General features: G+C 42.2%; 2 protein-coding genes across 3 annotated transcripts in view; both read right to left on the minus strand.

Moving 5' to 3' along the window:
* The window catches only part of LOC127048946 (disrupted in schizophrenia 1 protein-like), a 242,375-nt gene extending 237,718 nt beyond the window's left edge, over positions 1 to 4,657 (minus strand). Inside the window, exon 1 of the mRNA XM_050949085.1 lies at positions 4,452 to 4,657. The gene's annotated coding sequence lies outside the window, so the exon portion shown is untranslated. The remainder of the gene's footprint in view (positions 1 to 4,451) is intronic.
* A 339-nt stretch (positions 4,658 to 4,996) lies between these two features.
* TSNAX (translin associated factor X) overlaps positions 4,997 to 24,340 on the minus strand; it is a 48,788-nt gene continuing 29,444 nt past the window's right edge. For both annotated transcript variants that reach the window (XM_050949173.1, XM_050949174.1), the window contains exons 5-6: positions 12,853 to 12,980; positions 4,997 to 7,127 (exon numbers count right to left, since the gene is read on the minus strand). In XM_050949173.1, the coding sequence (XP_050805130.1) occupies positions 6,750 to 7,127; positions 12,853 to 12,980 (506 nt within the window). In that variant the 3' untranslated portion in view covers positions 4,997 to 6,749. The remainder of the gene's footprint in view (positions 7,128 to 12,852; positions 12,981 to 24,340) is intronic.

A 24,340-nucleotide genomic window follows, 5' to 3' on the forward strand; every position in this document is an offset into this window, starting at 1 on the left:
AGGATGGAGGAGTTAAAGCTGCCTCCATCAAAAGTTGTTTCAGGTGAATGTCCCGCTCTCTCTTTGTCCGGGGCTTAAACGCCTTGCAGATTCGGCACTTGTCCGCAAGGTGGGATTCGCCTAGGCACTTTAAACAGGAGTCGTGCGGATCTCCTGTGGGCATCGGCCGATGACAGGCCGCGCAAGGCCTGAAGCCCGGTGAACCGGGCAAGGGCCCCGGTACCGGGGGAGGAGAAGGGGTGAGCCCCTCATCCTCTTTAACTATATACACAACTATAAGAACTATTAATTTAAATACTAACTAGAACTACAGTAAAAGAACTATATACACGATACTATACAAACGAGCGAATCGCTAGGGAGGTGGAGAACAGCTAAGCCACGCTCCACTGTTCCAACGACCGACACGGGCGGTAAGAAGGAACTGAGGAGCGGATGAGCCGGCAGGGGTATATATCAGGCGCCATACCGGCGCCACTCCAGGGGGCGCCCAGCCGACCCACCGAGTGTTGCTAGGGTAAAAAGTCTCCGAGGAACGTGCACGCGGCGCGCACACACCTAATTGGAATGGATATGAGCAAGCACTCGAAGAAGAACCATATTAATTTTGGTATGTAACGAGCCTGCAAAGGCTTGTGATTCACAACAAAGATTGTAGCTGTCAAAATACAGGTGGATATAAAATGTTCTCTTTGTATTTACTAAAAATTGTGAATTGGGCTCATTTTCCTGCCACAGGCTGTATGTGTAAATAAAAATAGAAAAGTAAGTTTTGTTAATTTTTGGCAGAGGTGTAATCTTGCAAGTGTTACTGCTCTGTATGTGCAATTCCTATTGACTCCAGTAGGACGTCAGCACCTTGTGAAACCAGCAACGAATCCTGTGGCACCTTATAGACTAACAGACGTTTTGGAGCATGAGCTTTCGTGGGTGAATACCCACTTCTTCAGATGCATGTGGTGGAAATATCCAGGGGCAGGTATATATATGCTAGCAAGCAAGCTAGAGATAACGAGGTCAGTTCAATCAGGGAGGATGAGGCCCTGTTCTAGCAGTTGAGGTGTGAAAACCAAGAGAGGAGAAACTGGTTCTGTAGTTGGCAAGCCATTCACAGTCTTTGTTCAATCCTGAGCTGATGGTGTCAAATTTGCAGATGAGAAACTGCTGAGCTTCAGTTCATCTGCAAATTTGACACCATCAGCTCAGGATTGAACAAAGACTGTGAATGGCTTGCCAACTACAGAACCAGTTTCTCCTCTCTTGGTTTCCACACCTCAACTGCTAGAACAGGGCCTCATCCTCCCTGATTGAACTGACCTCGTTATCACTAGCTTGCTTGCTAGCATATATATACCTGCCCCTGGATATTTCCACCACATGCATCTGAAGAAGTGGGTATTCACCCACGAAAGCTCATGCTCCAAAACGTCTGTTAGTCTATAAGGTGCCACAGGATTCTTTGCTGCTTTTACAGATCCAGACTAACACGGCTACCCCTCTGATACTTGTGAAACCAGGCTCTCTTCATTTAGATGCCTAACTTCAGGCATAAGGATGGGGGGAGGGGAAAATCACCTGTGATAAATAAAGGGGAGCGGGAGCTCCCTTTGATGGACACCCAGCCAGCCAGTTAGCTGTAAAATCCCTCTTGGTACCTTTCTTTACTTGCTTTACCTGAAAGGGTTAAGAAGTCCTCCAGGTAAAGAAAAAAAGTAGGCACCTGACCAAAAGAGCCAATGGGAAGGATAGAACTTTTTAAAATGGGAAAAGAAATTTCCCTTTGTCTGTTGTTCTCTGGGTTGCAGGGACACAGAGCAGCAATGCTACAAGCAGAAATACTGTCTAAGGTTTGAACCAGGTATGAAAAAGTGTTTTCCATACCTAGAAGAAATAATTTGGATATAGAATGTTTAGTTAGATGCTATCAGGTTATTTTGGCTTGTGGATCTCCTCTGTGCTAATTCCAGATACTTTTGTTTGCTTGTAACCTTTAAGCTGAACCACCACAAAAGCTAGTTTGGGTGCTTAATTTTTGGAATTGCTCTTTTAAAATCTAGCAAATGCCTAAGTTCCAGATGTATTTTCTTTCTTTTTGATTTATTAACATTTACTTTTTTTTTTTAAGAATAGGATTGGATTTTTGGTGTTCTTTGAGGTTTGTGCATGTTGATTGACTAACTCATAGCCACAGCTCATCTCCTTTGTTTTTTCTCTCTGCTCTTCCACGGGGGAGAGGGGGTGAAAGGGCTTGAGAATTCCTCCCTGTGGGGTACTCTCAAGTGCTCCTTCCTGGATTCAAAGGGGGTGTAAACACACAGGACTCAGGCCTGCGCTCCTCCTGCTGGTTGTATCAGGGAATCAGGATACCTGCCTGTCTGTAACCAGACCCCTGGGGCTGAGTGGGAGGAAGAGATGCTCCCCCCGTCCCCCTGCACACTGAAGAGGTGGCTCACGCTGGCTCTGATGCTGTAAGAAGAGCAAAGAGCTCGCTGCCTGCCCCCACTGGGACAGCAAGGGCAGTGCTGAGCACGGGGGGAGCTGAGACCCCAGCTGAGTGCAGGGACACCCAGGCAGGGCAGGTCGGCTGCCAACCAGGTTTGCCTGGTCCAGACGTGCTGCTGGGAAGTGATTACACAGCAGGAAAGAAGCTACCAGAGACAGAGCTCAGGGGGGCTGTGACCCCAGGCCCAGCCAGCAAGAGGGAGCAGGTTCCACTTCCTTCCCCAGCAGCTAAATTCCAGACCGAGCTGCGAAAGGATCCCTCCTTGGAGAAACTAAGGGAACTTGCTGGCCACAGCGCTGCAAACCCCCTTGGGGAAGGCTGCTGGGACAGAGTCCTGAGGAAAAAGGAATTCCTGTACCAGGAATGGGCTCCCCAAGGGAAAATAAAACTGTGGAAAATCGGAGGGCAGCTGGTGGTGCCCCAGGAATCCACAGGGTTCTTTCCTTTCAAGCTGCTGTATGGAAGAAAAGTAAATGTTTCTTAACAAAATCATCTGGTTTCAAATGATTTGTCTAACTTTCTGCAAGTCACTCCTGACCCGCACAACCCTCCCATGGTCTCACCTCACATCACCAGATGCATCTAGCTTATTTTGCACCTCACTCTGATATCTTCATCCATGGCTACCCTCCCCCACAGTTCTCCTGCCTTCATCTCCCTTTACACTCCACTTCCCTTTCCTCACACAAACACCTTCTCATTCTCCCCTTTTGTGACTCTCCACCACCCCAACAACAGAACAATTACTTTAATTCTTTAAATGTTAAAAAACTTTAAAGCTTCTTTTCAGAATCAGGCAAGCACTAAACCAAGCAACCGCTTTCTTTTGATATAAACCTCATCTTCCCTTCCTCTCCATCTCCTCCCTTCTGCTTATCATCTTCCTTGCTCTGTTTGGTCTAATCTTAGATTGTAAACTCCTTGGGGAAAAGGCCATGTCTGCTCTATATTCCATATGGCACTATATACATTTTGGATACTGTATAGATACGTTTTAAACTTGGTATGTGTGTGATTATGGTAAACCTTGTGCAAAACCAAAATAACCAAGACAATAAGTCAAAATAATATTACACGTTCTGTCAACAGGGAGCTGTTCTCTTGCATAACTTCCCTGGCAGTTAAGGAAAGCTAAAATACGATGGGTTTCTTTTCCCCGTTGCAAATGAGTAGTTTCTGTACAAATGTGAAACCAAACAGAAAATTCACTTCTCTAAGAGGATTTAAAAAAGGCAGATGATTTTAGCACCCAAGGCAGCCTTCGTGAAACATCTGCTATGATGTCACCTTGTTCTGGCTCAATACCAAACATATCAATGGCTCCACAGAGTAATGGGATAAGAAATGGGAAAACTGCCATTGCTTGTTTAGAAGCTTGTTTTGTGGATAAATGTCACTTTTCAAATAACTACAGTCTAATTGTTTTTTGGGGGAAAATATTTCCTTGAGCAAGAGGTTTGCAAGCCATTAGCTATTTCCCATCTCTCATGGTGCTTTAATATATCACACACACTTTGTTCCTACTAATGATTACTCATGGATTTGATTTGCTGGTCAAGAAGGCCCCTAAGAGGCTTAAAAATCATGCCTGACATCATTTACAAAAATTAAATATCTTCTATAGCCATGTGGAAAGTTTATTTCAATCTCAAAATTGTTAACCCAATATATATTAGGCAGAATGTGTAACTGTTCTTAAGAGACTCTGAAAAGAGAAGAATTGCTCCTTTTGTATTCAAAGGTTTCCAAAGTGCTTTAAAAGCAATGAGTGACAGTACTAGTGCAGTGGTAGCTTTGTGAGATACGATAGCCATTATGTGCTCACCAATGGCAAATGCAGCAGCTTGGGCTTTAGAATCTGTTTCACTGAAAGAGGGTAACACTGCCAGGGTAGCCGGGTTCATCTCGTTGTGTGTTTAAAAAGAGCCATAGAATTTTTAAGTCCTACCTGATAGCTGCCAGAAGAGAGAGAAGAGACTTCTGTTTAATATCTCGTGGTGCCTCCAGCAGTTATCTCTTCATGGTTTTGCTTCAGACAAGTACAACTTGCTGCAAGTTTTCTGAGAGATATAAGTTCCTTCCTCCCAAAATGCAGAGTACCATACTCTCACCAGCTTCAACTGAAGCTCTAGGTGCTCAGCACATCTGAAAAATCAGGCTGTAGGTACAACAGGCACAGTCACTTGGTACTGTTCAAACTTGTCTTGCCATCAGAGTGTCAACTTCTTTAAGAGCTCTACATTTGATTATGCATGTGGAAGGCCCATGTGCAGCTACAGCTGTATTATTATTTTTAATTAATAGGATAAAATTAATGGGGGGGAGAAACAATGAAGAGACCATGTACTGGTGAATTGCCAATCATGAGGTAAAAGTATGGGGGAATGAGTCAGACCTTTGAATAGAGTTCTGAACTGTAAGAATGGAATGCACTCAGCTATTACTAGTCAAGTATTCTCAAATAAGACTGATAGCTAAAAGAACTACCACTCATTCACAATAGTTTTTTAATGATTTTATTGTTTTTTTTAAAAAGCACTTTAAAAGGTATTAAACAATTGGAAAAACACTCCTTTTTCAACTCACCAAATATTTCTTTACATGGAAACAATGGGAAAACCTGTGATAAACACTAAGTAACTGCTGTTCTGGTCATACATCAGATGACCCCAGTTAACTAGGATATACCATGCTAACAGGAAAAATATTGGCAGTACTACATCATATGGAAGTGGAAATAACAAACATGCAGTATTTTCATTTGTGCTTAAGGGGCCTATTTCCTGGAGTAGCTTTTTTTTATTTTTTTTAAAAGAGAATATTATTTTATCTGCTGTTTCCCCCCAGCATAATATATAGTTTCAAGGGGCTTTCACAACTTTGGATAGAAGTGAGAATTCAGATTATCTGCCAATAAGCTCAAGAATGCCAAATAAATGCAGGGAATTTGCTCATCTGCCTTATTTTTATTGTAATTTCTATTTCATAATAGTATTAAAACACACAAGGCAACACATTTCAAAGGAATAAGTCACATCTCAATTAAACACACTGAAACAAATTATTTCTTCACTAACACCAGTTCAACTCCACTGGAGTCCCTTGGGGTTCCACAAATATAGTGGAGGGCAGAATTCTATCCACTGTCTTAACCTTGTATCCTCTTAGATGACCAGCATGCAACCAGCATCGATCAACAAGTCTGTCCTACTGCTGAATTATCCATGATAAACTTGTTTGGCTACGTTTCTGCACTTGTCCAGGAACAGGTCTATTCAGCAAACTAAGATGCTGCATCAGTTAAAGCTTTTATTCTTTAAATTTAAAACAATAAATTCATTTTTAAAGGATTTTCCAAATGATGCCAAAACAGTAAGGCAACAAGGCAGAACTAAAATAAAGCAGTGAGCCCTGAAATGGCCGGTATACAGTAATATTAACCAGGTATTATGAGTTTTATCAATGAGCAGAAAACTGTTAGTTTCATGTTCAAAAATAGTAGTCAGCCCAAACTACAGGTTACATACACCTTTGGTTCTGCTTCAATTTCAGCTCAATTGAGACAAACATTTGAGTTAAGCAGATACAAATTAAACAATGGAGATCCAGCATCAGAGAAGTATGCTCAAATGGGCCTATAAAAACATTCTGATCCCAATAATCTAATGAATCAAAGACTAGGGTAGGTTTAGCTGCTGGGAGGCTGGGTTTGTTTTGCTCTGATTAAACCATTAGGCTACTACTTCTCCAGGCCTTTGGCCACCCCCTATTCTGACACGGGGGTACACAGACAGAGGCTACACTAAGGTGTGGGGCCCAAGAGAAATTGTGGGTAAATTAGAATCACAAAATTTAATTATTCATAACATGCTCTGAGCATCATGTGATCACTGAAAACTGATGCAGTGGCCCAGGCAGTTTGAAGTGAGTCCTCTTCACTGAAAGACACCCACCATTGAGTGTAGCATTGATATTTAGCCATTATGACAGCACACAGAGTAGAAGCAAACAGGAGACTGAACAAATATTTGAATCTCTCCTCTGTGGGCACTTACACATTATGTTAAAGGGTTTTTTTTTTTTTGTTACCAGTTACCTTTGCAAATAATCTTGCTCTTCTAAGTAAAACTAAAAACATCACTACATAAAAGTCATGACGACGGTCTATTGAAAACAAACCCAAAATACTAACAAGCTTCCAACTGTACAGCCCAGGGCCCTTCAGGGCCATGATTGTCTCACTGTTTTAGGAAAGACCATCTTCTCGGTCAATCATTTCTGCTTTGGTGGAGAATACATCAGCCAACATGTGCTTTGGGATTTCAGAACCCCTCACTTTTAATGTATAGCAGGCGTTCTCTACTTTGGCCAGACTCTGCTTCAAGGTATATAGTTTCTTAGACACTTCATAGGGTCCAGTGTTGCCAATATAGGAAAAACCATCATAAATCTGACGTAAAAACTGGCTCAGTTCAAAAGGGGTGTCTATATCACCATTTCCAACACTGTTAATACACATCCGCATCAGCTCTCCTGTTAGATCAGCCACACCCAGCAGGTAATCGACAGGTGTTACCTTCAGACTCCAAGTGTACAGCTGCTTATCATGTGGATTGGAGGAGGGCTGAGGACAAAACACAACACAGAATATTGAAAAGTGAAGAAATGGTGGTTTGCACCAGTTTAAACACACATTGGCTTAACTGGCATAACTGTAGACCAACAATTGAAAAATGTTCAGTAAAATTAAACTACATAGCATTTCTATATAGTAGCAGGTTAGGTTTCAAAAGCACTTCATAAAATTCATTAACCCTTACTTTTGTACCTTACAGGTGTATGTATCTTCTACACTTCACAGATAAGAAAACAGTGGCAAATGCATTAACAAACATTTTCAAACACTGAAGACAGCAATCCAGGCCCTATATCTACCATCTGTATCTGTACACATAGTTACCAAATTTGTCTCTGCATATATGTTTACTTGCATTTACAGTTTTGTGCACAGACCTCAGGCCACCAGGTTTAAAAAAATTGGCCCTAACTGACCTGCCCAATGCTAGTGCAGAAGTTAATGTAAGACCCAGGGTTAGGAAAAATAAATCATATCATTTTGTAATACAATCCAGTATTTCAAAATATAGTTACCATAAAAAGCAGGACTCAAGAATAAATGGATGTGTTGCTCTGGAATTTTCCCCAGATCCACTATTCTACAATCTTATTAAAAGTAACCAATACCTCATGGAGTACTTGAAATACTGTTTTATCAAGAAACAATTCTGCTCCTAAATCACAAAATTTCTGTATCTCTCTTCCCACATTCTATATCCCGAAGACATCCATGGTATATGAAAAACTGATTTTTTGTTCTTAAGAGTTCATCTGCTGCTGCTGCTACTTTTTCTCCACATGAAGTCATAAATCCTGTATTTATGACATCACAATTTGTTGTGAAAATGAGTAGGTCACAGAGGCTTCTGCCTTCAACAGGAGCAGATGAACTCAATGATCTGGTTTCCTTGCAAATATTCTTAGTAGTAGGGAATATAAGAAGAGAACTATGAAAAACGTGATTTACAACACAATTTCTTCTAAATAAAGTGATTTTCCATGAGTTATCTGTAGCAGCAGAACTGGTGCTGTGCTCCTCTATGTAAAACTCCCACTTGCCCTTGTCAACAGTTCAAATGGGACAAAACACTTGTTTCAGTTAGTGATAGTACTTGAAGCCTGATCATTCTGAAATGTATTAAAATGTTAAGACATCATGGTTTCAAATTGCTCAGTAAAGGCAGCCCTTGAACATCTGTCTTCAAGATGTTTGCTCTTCTCTAGAGACATTTGCTTAATACTATACCTAGAGTTGAATTCCAGCTGCCTGGAAATGTTATGCAGCTGCATGCTTGAGTGTTCAACTCAAAAGGCTAGCAATCTAAAGACACCACGTATTACATTTACAGCATTTCTTTCAGGAGAAAGAATATTTATCAATGAAGATACTTGCACCTTACATAACACACAGACTTCTGAGTACACTTAGGACTTAGTAATGTTGTGTTACAGTGGTAAACACTTTTCCAGGAAATTTCTTCAACATTTTTGGCATTTTGGACTGCTGAAGCATCACTGTCACCATGAAATTTCAGCAACAATTCTGGGCAAAGGTATGTGCAAAATGCAAAATATACTTTCATCTGGAAACTAATGTAACATAATGGCTGAAACTTTTTTCTTCTGTGGCTTTTGAAAGATAAGCTGAAAAGAAGGGGAAACACAGAGAGACATTCTGAAACTCTCTCTCACACACAGAGATATTGGAGATGGAAGGCAAGGGCAACAGGATCCATAATGGCAAGCACTACAGTCACAGAGGGAGCCAAGGGGTCAGGCGGTGGCAGAGGTTTCTCTTCCCATAGCTAGAGGAAGAGTGTAGCATGCCTACAGTGCCAGTGGGAAGGGATTTATTTATTTCTCAAGTCTGAACAACATGACTGCAACACTGAATCTCTTTGTGTCCAGCTGACATTACAAGAGTACTTTGGATCTCCTAACAGGGTTCCAACTTCTCTGCAATTGTTTAACTAGCAGTGGCATAAGGGACACCTCTGAATGGCACTGACCATTTTTACTAGTATATTCATACCATAATACATACCTTTTACTTTGCTATGGAGCTCTTCCTGGGGAGTTACACAACAATACTCCTTAATTTTCAGGATCTCATTAAACCTTTTCTTGCCCTACGTATATGCAGTGACCTTTTATACTGTTTAATTTCTACGAGCCCTCTTAGGGCTTGTCTTCACTATGGGGGTAAATCAACCTAAGTTATGCTACTCCAGCTACGTGAATAACATAGATGGAGTCGATGTAGCTTAGGTCAACTTACCCTGGTGTCTTCACTGTGCTGCATCGACAGGAGATGCTCTCCTGTTGATTTACCTTAATCTTCTGGGGAACCTGGAGTACTGGGGTTGACTCGAGAGCGCCCTGCGGTTGATTTAGTGGGATTTTATTAGACCCACTAAATTGACCCCTGCTGCGATTGCAGCAGTGTCCACCTCCCCATAGTGAAGCCTTGAGAGATATGAATGTATCTGTCATAAACAGATAGCTGAGGGTTAATGTTTTTTTATCTGTAAAGGGTTAACAAAGGGAACCAAACACCTGACCAGAGGACCAATCAGGAAACAAGACTTTTTCAAATCTGGGTGGAGGGAAGTTTTGGGTGTGAGTTCTTTGTTCGTCTTGGTTCGGTGACCCTCTCGGCTCTGAGAGTGCTCTTTCTATCGCCAGGCTTTCTAATCTTCTGTTTCCAAGTTGTAAGTACAAGGATAGTAAGACAATAGGTTTATATTGTTTTTTTTTTTTTGTATTTACATGTGTGTAGTTGCTGGAATGTGTTAAATTGTATTCTTTTTTGATAAGGCTGTTTATTCATTTTTTCTTTTAAGCAATTGACCTTTTATATTGTCACCTTGATACAGAGACAATTTTATGTCTTTTTCTTTCTTTTTATATAAAGCTTTCTTTTTAAGACCTGTTAAGTGTTTTTCACTGGTTAAGGCTAAGAAACGAAGGGAGGGGGAAAATCTCTTTGTGTTAGATTTACTAAGCCTGACTTTGCATACCCTCTGGGTGAGGGGGGAGAGAGATTTGATCTCTTGGTACTTGTGTTTCAAGGACTTGAAGCAGGGAATCTCCTAGAGTACCCAGAGCGGGGAAATCTGGGAGGAGGTAAAAAGAGGGTGGAATCCCTTTGTTTAGATTCACGGAGCTTGAATCTGTATATCTCTCCAGGAACCCAGGGAGGGAACACCTAGAGGGGAAGAGGGAGAAGGGAAATGGTTTATTCCCCTTTGTTGTGAGACTCAAGGAATCTGAGTCTTGGGGTCCCCCAGGGAAGGTTTTGGGGAGACCAGAGTGAGCCAGACACTGGAATTCTGGCTGGTGGCAGCGATATCAGATCCAAGCTGGTAATTAAGTTTAGAGGTTTCATGCTAGCTTCTCATGTTCTGAAATCTAAGGTTCAGATCTGAGTAGGACAGTTATGACAGTATCTACTTGAGTTTCATTCATGATCTCAACAGCTGGTCATTCATCCAAAAATTAAACCAAGTCAAGCCCATGGAAAAATGTGTGCACTGTTACTCACGTTACAGAAGAAAAAAACAATACTATAAGCCTGGTTTCACAACTGGCTGTAGACATCAGAGTTTAGCTTTTATAGTCTAATAGTGATCATTTCCTTTGACCAACTAACTTTTGTTTCCGAACAAACCTGTTCAGTCACTTTGTGGAGACAATGCTAATATCGCATCATAGCTTGCTTAAGACTTTATTCTTTTTTCAAAAATTTTGAGGAGGAATTGCAGCTGTTTCTTTGGTTTTGAAATAACTGATGCTGATGACCACCGGTCTGCCCATCCAGTGTGGATACCTCTATGCATCTTCATTCAGTGTAATTTGAGATTTTTCTCTTTAAAGACTGCAAATATTTCATTAGAACAGCAATTAAAATAAGATTATGAATTCCACACATTGATCCATTTTACATCCGAATATAAATTTTAAAAATAGAATGTTCATCCAAAGGCCGCATAAAAATGATGACCAGGCTGTATTTTGGCCATATACAAAATGTTCTATTTAGGGATGGGCAGAGGAGAGAGGAAGGGCAAGAAATGGAAGACGCTTAGGCACAGGAAAGGAAGGAAAGCAAGTCTGTTCCCTGGGGAAGTTCAAGATTAATTCTAAGTGAGATATCGGTGACCTTGCTAGGACACAGAACACGTATTTTAATACTAGCTGGTTATAGTGAAAAAACTGCAAGTTGATAAAACTGACAGAGGACAACACCCTTCCTCTCATCACTCTCCGCTGTTGGCTCCTGTAATTAGCTCATTGTTGAGCAATGGGACTGAATCAGTTGAAGTTACTGTACCCCTTACATTCCTTTGCTTCTTCTGTTTAGGTTCTTATGCTACCCCTATCAGTATGATATCTGAGTGCCTGCTGGATATAATCATATAAGCAATATGCATTACAAAATGTAGAATAGTTCCTTGAGAATTATCGAACAGTACGCTAATATACTGGCCCCTTTTCCCAATGAAAAGGGCTCAGCCTGGTCCATGAATAAAAGGCACATATCAGGGATCTAGGTTATTTCTACTACGCATGAAAAGCACGGTTTGGCCAAATGCTAAACTAATAATTGGACTTAACTTTAAAATCGTTAGTCCATTATGTTGTGAACACTAACCATCTCTAACCCACTGTAGGCCTCTGCAGTTTGACTGACTTTTATTATGGCCCCAATACATTTCCCTATCACAGAGGCAGGCACATTTTTTGGCCTGAGGGCTGCATCGGGTTTCAGAAATTGTATGAAGGGCCAGTTAGGGGACAAACAGGCAAGTATGGCCCGGCCCCTGCCCCCATTCGACCCCTCCTGCTTCTCACCCCTGACACACACACACCTCTCCCCAGACTCCTGCCCCAACCAACCACCCCTTCTCCCTGACCAACCCCGAACTCCCTGCCCCTAACTTCCCCCAGCCCCTAACTGCCCCCCACCGCCCCATCCAACACTCCCTCTCGTTCCTGACTGCCCCCCCGGGACCCCTGCCCCATCCAACCACCCCTTCTCTGCCTGTCCCCTGACCACCCCCGGAACCCCAGCCCCTGACTGCCTCCCGTTGCCCCATCCAACACCTCCTCTTCTTCCTGACTGCCCCCCAGCCAGACCTCTGCCCCATCCAACCACCCCTTCTCCCTGACCGCCCTCAGAACCCCTGCCCCCATTCAACACCCCTGTTCCCTGCCCTCTGACCACCCCGACCCCTCAACAGCCCCCAAACTCCCCTGCCCTCTATCCAACACCTCCTGCTCTCTGCCCCCTTACCATGCTGCCTGGAGCACCAGTAGCTGGTGGCGCCCGGCTGGAGCAAGCCTCACACTGCGCAGCACAGAGCAGCAGGTCAGGCTGGGCTCTGCAGCTGCGCTGCCCCAGGAGCTCGCCGCCCTGCTGCTGAGAGCATTGTGCTGGTGACACAGGGAGCTGAGGCTGTGGGAGAGGGGGATAGCCTCCTGGGCCACGAGCTAAGGGGCCAGGGAGGACGGTAGTTTGCCCACCTCTGCCCTAGCATGTCGTATTACCAAGGAAAGCACAACTATGTATTTATGAAGAGCTTGCTTCCTATAAATAAAAAATTGAAATGATCACCAGAAGCTGTTACAATATGCAATAAATACATTAGAAACACTAAGAATAGGAAGGTTTCTTTGAAAATAAAAGTGAATAAATCTAACTTATCACATGTGAACAAAACAATTCTTACCATGTTTGTTTCTTCTTCTTTGTCTTCCATTGTAAATATTAGCTGTTTGTTGATCTCCTTAACACTAATTAATGATCGTGTTTTGATGAAATATTGGAAAGATACTGCCTCTACATATTCCTGAAGCCCTGTAGGAACAGCAAAACAGTCAAACTAATGAAACTTCTCAACAGAGATCCACGCTTACAATTACAGAAATATTTTAGAAGAGATTATTTTCAAGGTCACTTGCAAAAGGAAAGTGAAAATGGCGCAAAAGACAGAAATGGGAACTGAATACATAATTTTATCAACTTAATATGCTTCCCCCATATACAAACCAAGACATTAAACCAACATCATGGCTGATATTCATTTTCAGTGTATTTTATTCAGAAGGGTACATTATGCATAGATCCTCTTTCCCATCCAGATGCTTTTGTAATTGTAATATAAAGCATGATACTGCTCTGACTGACCTCTCGGGCCTGTTCTTACTAAACAGCAGCTCCTTACAGTGCGGTAGTAAGAAACTTGTTTTAACAGACTATTTCTCTGACAGAAAAAAAAATGAATAGCACAGCTGAAAGGCTCAGGAAAAAAATAGTTTCTGTTAACAGCAGCATTTGCAGGAATGTTAAGCCTGACACTGCACTCTTTTATTCAGACAAAATCCCCACTATTGAGTATTTCTGATGAGTGAATACACACAATGGCTAAAAGACCAATTTTCCAGGTAATTTTTCTCTCTCGAGTCTTTCTAGCTGTTCTTTCCTCTAACAAAGCCTGTGGTGAAACTGACTAAGTGAGGCACAGAGCCATGACGCATAGTGTGGGACCAAGAGCTGCATGAAAATTTGATTTTTGCTCTCTAAATAACGATGAAGAAATGTGAATTTGCATTATTCCATCTAGTTATTATTGGAAAGTACTGATTTAAGCCCAAGATTCCCACATCTTCTTTGTAGGAAACCACAGAATCATAAAAATGCAGGGCTGTAAGGGACCCCAAAGGATCATCGAGTCCATCCCCCATGCTGAGGCAGGACCAAGTATACCCAGACCATTCATCATATATCTACCCTGTTCTTAAAAATCACAGGGGGAGCCGGAGGGCTGTGTCATGAAGAGGATGCCACAATCCTGGGAGTGACATGAGTCCCTGGATCAGAAGTGACGGTAGCAAGGCACCACCAGAAGAGGGTAGCAGAGCTGATCCCTGGAACACACGGGGCACCGCAGTGGTGAGTCACATCACATCACATGTGGTGGAGAATGTGGGCATTTGGTTGCCCGAGGGAAGGGGACTGAGTGAGAGACTCAGAAACTGTTTGACAGCTGCCCTTGTTAGAAGAGGAGTTTGAAAGAGTATTTAAGGGATACTTGGGGGGTAAACAAACTATGGAGCTGTCATGTACAGAGGCCTTTTCGGCAGAAAGCAGATCTACCTTCTCAGGCTGGACTTCAGAGTTGCCGCTTCCAATGAAGGGAGTTGAAGAGCAATCAAGGAGGATTCAGACCCTGGTGAAGCAGATCCTGGAAAACCAGCGGCATCAGTGGGAGGCACAGAGATACTTGCAGGAATGCCTGAAGCAACTAATGGAAGCAGCACCCTCCAGGAGGTGATCGGGGCCAGGAAGCCTGGGGCAAGAAGCCAGATCCCAGGTCAAGCAGGCCAGTGTTATGCCTGTGGGCAGAGGGGACACTTCAAGAGAGCATGCCCCTATTGGGAAGAGGAGAAGTCTATCCCCAAGGGAAAGAGAGCAGGGAAACCCCAAGGGCCCCAACCTGTGAAGAGAAAAGGAAGGGGGAATGCTTGTTTCCTGTGGGAAATCAGGGCATGGGAAGAGGAAGTGCCCTCACAGACAGAACAGGAGCTCAGGGAATGGCACATCCCGATTGGGGATGAGAAAGGGGACCCGAGCCAGCAGAAGGGCAAGGGAGATAGAAAGGAACAGAAAGAGGTGCCAGGAGGCAGCCAATCAGAGAAGGGCTGAGAGGAACAGCTAATCAGGGCCCAGTGGGCCCATATAAGAAGAGCTGCAGGACAAAACACCTTCAGTCACTGCCTGGAACTTGAAGAGGGAAGAAGACTGGCTGCCTTGCAGGCTGAAGGCACCAAGCACTTTGAATAGAGCAGTGCTGCAGGCAGAGACCGAGGGAGCAAAAGGCAGCTTCTGGGGGGCTGCAGGGATCTGCAGTCTGAGGTCCTGGCAAAGGCACAGAGGGTGCTAGGGCTGTGGGGAAGTGGGTCAGGGAGCTCTACTAAGGAGGAGGGGATGCAGCAAGTGGTGGCCATCTACAGGGTCCCTGGGCCAGCACCCAGAGTAGTGGGTGGGCCTGGGTCAATTCCCCTCCCTAGCCCCTTTGCCACTGAGGAAGTGGCCAGATATTGAGCTGCAGTTGCTGCTGAGGGAAGTGGCTGGACAGTGGATTGCAGGTCCCCAGGAAGGGGGAACACAGAGTGCAGCACAGCTGGAGGGCTGTGTCATGAAGAGGACGCTGTGTTCCTGGGAGTGACAGTGGTGAGACACCACTAGAAGAGGGTGCACTGGCTAGCAGAGCTGAACCCTAGGACAGCCAGCAGGGGGTGCTGCAGCGGCAAGCTGTACCACATCACAGGTTGTTCAACCAGTTTTGCATCCACCTTGTAGTAATTTCATCTAGACCATTTCCCTAGTTTATGAGAATGTCATGCATGGCTGTCAAAAGCCTTACTAAAATCAAGATATATCACAGCAACTAACTGATTCATTCCTTACATCCTGTAGTTAGAAATTTACACCTGTCCAGGGCATCTTTTAATATTAATAATTTATATTGCAGTACCACCAGGTAGGGGCTTTGTTCTCTAGCAACATATGAGATATAAGCCATAGATCCTGCCCCAAAGAGCTTACAACCTAAAAAAGCAAGACATAACGAGTAGATAAAACAAACAAACAAGTAGGGCAAGCAGGAAGAGAAAAGATGGGCTAACAAATAGTATATTGTTTTAGCACAGATTAGCTGTGTACATAATTTGTAGTGAATTGCAGTAAACACAACTCACTACCTGCTCAGCAGTTACCAGATGGCAGTTTTCTGTATGCATGTACTATGGAAGAGGTGAGATTTAAGGAGGGACTTGAAGGAAGATCAAGTCTTGGTAGCTTTACAGATTTGGACTGGGAGTTTTGTCCTTCTTTGTAAGGGGCTGAATTGGGGAAAGTATGTGGGAAGTGCCCATAAGCAGGTAATTGAGGCTGGCAAGCTTTTAGAGTGTAAGGCAGTCATTCTCCTAGGGGGTATGCAGAGATCTTCCAGGGGGTATGTCAACTCATCTAGAGATTTGCCTAGTATTCTAAAAGGCTACATAAAAAGCACTATCAAAGTCAGAACAAAGTAAAATTTCATACAATAATTTGTTTATACTGCTCTATATATTATACATTGAAATGTATGTACAATCTTTACATTCCAATTGATTTATTTTATAATTGTAAAAATGAGAAAGTAAGCAATTTTTCAGTCAGTGTGCTGACATTTTTGTATTTTTATGTCTGTTTTTGTAAGCAAGTAGTTTTTAAGTGAAGTGAAACTTGGGGTATTTAAGACATATCAGACTCCTGAAAGGGGTACAGTAGACTGGAAAGGTTGAGAGCCGCTGCAATAAGTTAATAGAATGGATAGTCCTGGTGGGGGTAAAAAGTGAAGAACTCTGACAATGCAGACAAGAAGTTTGTACTTGACATGTTGGAAGATAAAGAGCCAAAGGAGAGAGTTAAAAAAGCAGGGTGACAGTCACAGCAACATGCCAGGAAAATTATCTTAGCAGCTGCATTTGGAATACACTTGTAGGAGGCCAGAGAGGAGAGACTGCTATATTCAAGGCACAAGACGATATGGGCTTAGACAAGGGCTTTGGCAGTGTGGGCAGTGAGGAGAGATTCGATCTTGGGGTGAAATCTTGGCCCCACTGAAGTTGATGGGAGTTTTGCCATTGATTTCAGCATGACCAGGATTTCACTCTTGGAGATGTTGTGCAGGAAGATGCAGCCTGGATCAAACAAAAGGTCTGAGTCAAAAAATAACGCCAAGAGTATGGATATGAGGAACAGGGAAAATGATGGTGTTGTTCAGTGTGATCGAGAGGGTGACAGAGAGAGGGGTTTGGGCAGGGAAGATCAGCCTGTAGAAGGCCTGTCATACTATAGCCATAATAAAGGGCTTAAAGGTGACTTACAAGGATATTTAAGAACAACTGTATCCTTTTAATGCTTTTTTATGACTCTGGCAGGACAAGGGAAATAGTTCAGTGTTCAGAAGCCACCTTAAAATGCTCTTCACTGGTGAGGAGCCATTAGAGGCTGCCTCTGATTATGCCCCCCTGTGACTGGGGAGAAAAAGCTAGAACAATCTAAGGCTACACCTAAAATCTACAATGGAGATGAAGCATTTTGAGCATGAATGTAAAAGGCTGCTAAAAAGAATGTGCTCAATCAGAATCCCCTAAAAGGTTTATTAACCTATAAGTTGTAGAAATTGTTGGATTTCACCACTTATGTTTTCCCAGGCTCATCTTGTACTCAGTTATGATGCAGTGTTATGTGACCAACAATTCATTATGACATTTTCTCTAATTCTGTATTTAAGCAGTGAGCAACCACATATAGCAGTATTACACATGGGAACCTCTGCCAGAGCACATTTCTGGTGTCTTTGGACTGGACGATTAAGGGGAACGAAGGATCAGGGACCTAACCAACTACAGTAACTCCTCATTTAACATTGTCCCACTTAACACTGTTTCAGTGTTATGTCCCTACTTAATTAGGGAACATGCTCATTTAAAGTTGTGCAATGCTCCCTTATAATGTCATTTGGCTGCCTGCTTGTAAGATTCTGTGGAAGAGCAGTGACTTTAGAAGGGAGCATTGCACAAGTTCTGCTTCTCCACCTCCTTCTCCTCCCCTCCCAGTGCCTCCCCCACTGCTAAACAGCTGTTTGGCAGTGCCCAGGAGTTTCTGGGAGGGGGGGAGACACAGGGCTTCCCTGCTTCTCTCTCTCCCTCCCAGTACTTTGGGCTGAGGACTTCCTGGGAGAGAGGGGCAGGAGCAGGGAGGCACTGCATCTCCGCTCCTCCCCCTCCCTCCCAGAAAGTCTTAAGTGCCACCAAACAGCTGTTTGGCAGTGCTTAGGACTCTGGCAGGGGAGGGAGGTGCTTAGGACTTTGGGGGGGGAGAGGAGAGGGACTGGTGTGCTCTGGAGAGAAGATGGAGTGGGGGTGGGAAGAGGTGGGTCTGGAGTGGAGCGGGCACAGGAAGAGATGGGCCTGGAGCATTCTTGACAAAATCCGAGCCTGTTCTCCAGGGAAGCTGCCATTGCTGCTGCAAAGGTGCTTCCTAGCGTCCTTGCCTGCAGTGGGCTGTGCCTGTGTGGGGTAAGCGAGGGGCACTTCCCAACCACAGTACAGTATTGTACAGTACACAGTATAATGCCTTTGTCTGCCCCAAAAAAATTTCCTTGGAACCTAACCCCCCCCCCCGCCCCCGTATTTACATTAAATCTTATGGGACAATTGGATTCATTTAACATTGTTTCACTTAAAGTTGCATTTTTCAGGAACATAACTACAACATTAAGTAAGGAGTTACTGTATTTCTGCCAAAAGAGATCAAGTAAGCTCCCAAATTCCCTATTCATCATTCCCTTGATCACTCCACCCCATTCCCTAAATTCACCCATCCACAGTTTCCTCTTTCCTTCTTCAATTTCTACCTCCTGCTCCCACACACATCGTGTTTCTCTTTCCTTTACTTTGTCCTACATCCTGATCATCCCCACATACCTCTCAACTCCCACTTCTCATACCGTCTAACTGTTTCACTTTCACTAACTTTCGCAAAGAAGCATTAAACAAAAACATCTGGTTTGCCATTTACTTTCATTCAACTCTTCCATGATTTTGGTTAAGTCCTCTTCTTTCAGAATTATAAGATTTATGCTTACATAATGTCTGGTATATTATCGTCTTCCAAATATGTCTAGTTTATTTGGTAGCTCAAATTACTCACACATCTGGAGCTGTTTCCATTTCCAATAGCATTTCTGGGCTCCCTGGTAATGACTACTTTGGTATTTATTCCATAAAAATAATCTTACTTGACCATAGTATAAGGCAGCGTTTCTCAAACTGTGGGTCAGAACCCCAGAGTGGGTCGTGACCCCATTGTAATGCGATTGTCAGGGCTGGCGTTAGACTTGATGGGACCTGGCACTGAAGCCCAAGCCACATCACCCAGGGCCAAAGCCACGGCCTGAGGGCTTTAGCCCTGGCTAGTGAGGCTTGGGCTTTGGCTTCCCTGCCCAAGATGGCAGGGCTCGGGTGGGCTCAGGCTTTGGTCCCCTCTCCTGGGGTCATATAATAATTTTTGTTGGCAGATGGGGGTCACGGTGCAATGAGGTTTGAGAACCCCTGGTATAAGGCTTTTTAAAAGTCCCCTCTCTGCCAAAAGTAGTTCAAAGATGACATTTAAATGACCCATGACCTTGAAATAAGGTGTTTTTATGTGCAGGTAAAAGGATGTTTAAATATATTATGTTTTAGCTTAATGGAAGGACATCCGCTACTCTCAGCAAATAATCCCCAAGGTGAAAAATTCCATCACATTTCACTATTCCATTCAACAATACCTTTCCCCTTCTGATCTTGTTTTGGATTCATTCCAAAATAGGATTATTTATGGATTGTGCTGCCAGTAACAGAGTAGTTTATCAGGCTGCTTTAGTGTAATTTATTTTTGTTTCCCTGCACCCACACGGAAAAGTCCAGTTAAAGATCTCTATAATTATTTCTAGTAGTACTTTCTACAAATATAGTGTACCAGAACTGAGAAGAGGGTTTGGCATGTTTTATTACATTTACTGTATGTTAAAATGGTTCATTTAATCTTCGATCACCATCAGTTCTCCTACTTGAGAAATGCAACAAACGACAGTAATGCGCTATGCTAACATTCTCATGCATTTTGAAAATTGAAAGACTGAGTAATTTTTTTCTAGCAGAAAGATCTTCTGCACATAGTCCCAATACGTTCAGCAGAAATATTCAGCAGGAAGATTTTCAAGCAAGTTCTTACAGTGACCCAATTCAGACACTAAAACCGACAACAGATTTTAGCAGCACACTTCTTGTCACTCCCCACTGAAATTTAAACAGCCAAATTTTCAGTTTGCATTACTGTTGGTGCTAATTTTCTTTCAAGATTCATCTCATCTTAAAGCTGGAGCAACTAGGGCATGCTCCCTAAAACAGACAGTCATCTCAACATTACTAGTATAGCTGGAAACTGCAAATACATAAAATGTTGCCAGAGGATTACACACAAGAAGTAGGAATTTGTGAGGAGCAGAAAGGAAGATGGAACCAGGAGCGTGAGGAGAGAAACTGGAGATTAAGGGAAGAAGCTGTAAAGGAGACAGACCAGTGCTATGGGAAGGGGATGGACAATGACAGAATTGCAGCTGCGCAATTTGAGGGATTACAGTAGGTAAATGGAAGCTCCCTCTGACTGTTTGAGGTGTGGTGGGGAAATCACATTTCTGCATTTGCATACTGAAATTTCAGCTTGAAATGATTGCACTCAAATTGGGGCTGAGGAGCTACCTTCTTACGATTAAAGAACAGGAGACCAAAAAACATAACCAATTAAACTTTAAGTGTAAATTCTGAATGTAGAACATTTTTATAATCTCACGCTTTCAGCCAGTAACTCATAACTCTTGAGCTCTCAGGGTTGGCAATAATGGGTTTATTTTCTCTCTTCCTGCATATCATTTGTCTGTTCCTATTCCCCCTCAGTTTTGTTTTCATTCTTTCTGCCCACACTTCCTTCCATTCTCTTTCTCATTGTCTTCCTCTTCTCCCCACCCTTAATCTCTTAATACTGCCACTGCTGGGAGATGGCTAAACGAGACAGTGCTGTTTCCCTCCTACATTGTGCAGCAGGACACAGGGCATTGAATGCAGCAAAAGGAAATGCAGTACCGTGGCTTACTGCCACCACACAGTGGCCACAGAAAGAACAGCAGAGGAAATCCTGTTCGCTCCTTGCACTTCAACTGGAATGAGATATCAGCAGTGCTGCAGGATGGGAGGGGGAAGGCAGGGCATCATCGCTCAAGGGTAAATGAGAGAGTGTCATGTGAAATTTGTCTGTTAGGATTTGAACCTGCAGACAATATAGGTATTGATCTGGAAAGGTTAATCTGATGTTTAAGCCACTAAACTACCCACTCATCCCTATTATTTAAAACCTGTAAGTGGACTCCTGTGGAATATCCTTTCAAAAAATTGGAATACACCAGCGTTCGCCACCAGCAGAGTGGGGTGCCTTTCCTGATCCTCAAAATTAAACAGTGATAAAGTAATGGCAAATTAATGAGTTGATGTGGGTCAATCAGAGGATTTCTCTTGTAAACTTGTCCCCAGGATAACAAAATTAGAAAACTACTGAAATATCCAACCGGACCAGACAATTAACTGGATGTTTCTGCTAACACAAACAGAAATTAAAATAGTCAAATGCATTAATGTTTAAATTAGGGCTGTCAAGTGATTACAAAAATTAATCGCATGATTAAAAAATTAATCAAGATTAATCGCAATGTTAAACAATAGAATACCATTTATTTAAATATTTTTGTTTTTTATACATTTTCAAATATACTGATTTCAATTACAACACAGAATACAAAGCGTACAGTGCTCATTTTATTTATTACAAGTATTTGCACTGTAAAAAAATTATTTTTCAATTCCCTAATGTAAGTACTGCAGTGCAATCTCTTTATCATGAAAGTTAAACTTACAAAGGTAGAATTATGTACAAAAAAACTGCATTAAAAATAACACAATGTAAAATTTTAGAGCCTGCAAGTCCACTCAGTCGTACTTCTTGTTCAGCCAAACAAGTTTGTTTACAATTGCGGGAGATAATGCTGCCCGCTTCTTGTTTACTATGTGACTTGAAAGTAAGAACAGGCATTCTCATGGCATTGTTGTAGCCAGCGTCACAAGGTATTTACGTGCCAGATGTGCTAAAAATTCATATGTCCCTTCATGCTTCAACCACCATTCCAGGGGACACGCATCCATTCTGATGATTGGTTCTGCTTGATAACACCCAAAGCAGTGCAGACTGATGCATGTTAGTTTTCATTATCTGAGTCAGATGCCACCAACAGAGGGTTGATTTTTTTTTTTTTTTTTTTTGGTGGTTTGGGTTTTGTAGTTTCTGCATCAGAGTGTTGCTCTTTTAAGACTTCTGAAAGCATCAACCTCATCCCTCTCAAATTTTGGAAGGCACTTCAGATTCTTAAACCTTGGGTCAAGTGATATAGCTAATCTTTTAGAAATCTCATATTGGTACCTTCTTTGCATTTTGTCAAATATGCTGTGAAAGTGTTCTTAAAATGAACAACATGTGCTGGGTCATCATCCAAGACTGCTGTAACATGAAATATATGGCAAAATATGGGTAAAACAGAGCAGGAGACGTACAGTTCTCCCCCAAGGAGTTCAGTCACAAATTTAACACATTTTTTTTAAAACAAATGTCATCAGCATGGAAGCATGTCCTCTGGAATGGTGGTCAAAGCATGAAGGGACATATCTGGCATGTAAATACCTTACAAGTGCCACGCAAATTACCTGTTCTCACTTTCTGGTAACATTGTAAATAAGAAGAGGGCAGCATTATTTCCTGTAAATGCAAACAAACTTGTTTCTCTTAGGGATTGGCTGAACTAGAAGTAAGACTGAGTAGTCTATTTATAGGCTCTGAAATTTTACATTGTTTTGTTTGAGTGCAGTTATGTAACAAAAAAGAATCTACATTTGTAAATAACACTTTCACGACAGAGATTGCACCACAATACCTGTATGAGGAACTGAAAAACACTCTCTTTTGGTTATCATTTTTACAGTGCAAATTTATAATAAAAAATATACACTTTGATTTCAATTGCAACACAGAATAAGACATACAAAATGTAGAAAACAACTAAAATATATAATAAATTTCAATTGGTATTCTATTGTTTAACAGTGCACTTAAAACCAATTAATCGTGATAATTTTTTTTAATCGTGATTAATTTTTGAGTTAATCACATGAGTTAACTGCGATTAATCAGCAGCCCTAGTTTAAATGTGATCATTAGATTTCAGCGTTGACCCCCTATTAAGATGAATATGGCAGTTCACCCTTTTCAGGCTTTATTTCAATTCAGATTTTCTGCAGACTCAGGAAAATAGCTTTTATTAGATTCACATTAACAAAGTTCTGTTTCCAGTGATAAGTGCTAGAAACTGAAGCTGATTATACGAAAGCTTCAAGTTCTGTAAAACTATCCACCAGCTGCTTATTTGCTGTGGGAGTGTCCTAAGGTTTACATATTTGGGGATGGAGTGAAGTCAAAGGTTAATTTTATAACTGCATACCGAAAAAAAAGCTGATTCTAGAGCCAGCTTTCCTCAGAAACCAGTGACTTGGATATCCTGTTGTGAGAACAGCTTTTAAAAAAAAGAGCTATGGTAATACTAAACAGTGGCCCTTGCACAATGGAGAGAGCTAACATGTCCAAACAGAGCATTAAACCAAAATCTTCATAGAGGCCTTTAAGTTTAAAAAGTGTTTTATTTGCTATTGTTTTGATTCACTGTAGCAACTCTTCAAAGATTGAGTCAGTATGCCATGTTGAGTTATACAGCTTTTAGAGTTTGGCACAAGTTGTAGTCTTTCCTAAAAATTGTTTCATGTCCACACAGGCAAGCTGCTCCATCTAGATTTACTCAAATCAGCTTTTGAACCGATTTAGATAAACCAGTGCAAACCTGCATAAACAATCTTAATGCAGTTTAAGAAATGTTTATCTCCATTTAAACAGATTCTTAAGTGACAAACTAAACTGAAATAAGCATGTCAACAGAGCCTTTTGCATTGGTTTAAGTATATTGGTGTAATATCGTATTAGTTAAACCACTGAAAATGTCAAGAACCAAATAGACAAGACACAAATATGTTATGTAAGATTATGGTATGCTCCTGAGGGGTCCTCTGCTAGTTAACATAATGCTTTCTCACCATCAAGAATTATAATTCCTCTGTGTTCCCTTCCTCCTACTTCTCTTCCCCACCCCACCCTCTTTTTAAGGATGGATTCTGCTGTATACGCTGCAGTAGTTTATTGAGGTACTAAAATGCTCATATCTGCATGTTCTAGTACTTTGTTGGCATTTTGTTTATATACACCTCTACCCCAATATAATGCTGTCCTCGGGAGCCAAACAATCTTACCGCATTATAGGGGAAACCGCGTTATATCGAACTTGCTTTGATCCACCAGAGCGCGCAGCCCCACCTCCCAGAGCGCTGCTTTACTGCGTTATCTCCGAATTCATGTTAAATCGGGTTGCATTATATTGGGATAGAGGTGTATTTGCTTATTTTATCCAAAAACTTTTA

Source organism: Gopherus flavomarginatus, chromosome 4 (assembly GCF_025201925.1).
Source record: "Gopherus flavomarginatus isolate rGopFla2 chromosome 4, rGopFla2.mat.asm, whole genome shotgun sequence".
Taxonomy (NCBI): domain Eukaryota; kingdom Metazoa; phylum Chordata; order Testudines; family Testudinidae; genus Gopherus; species Gopherus flavomarginatus.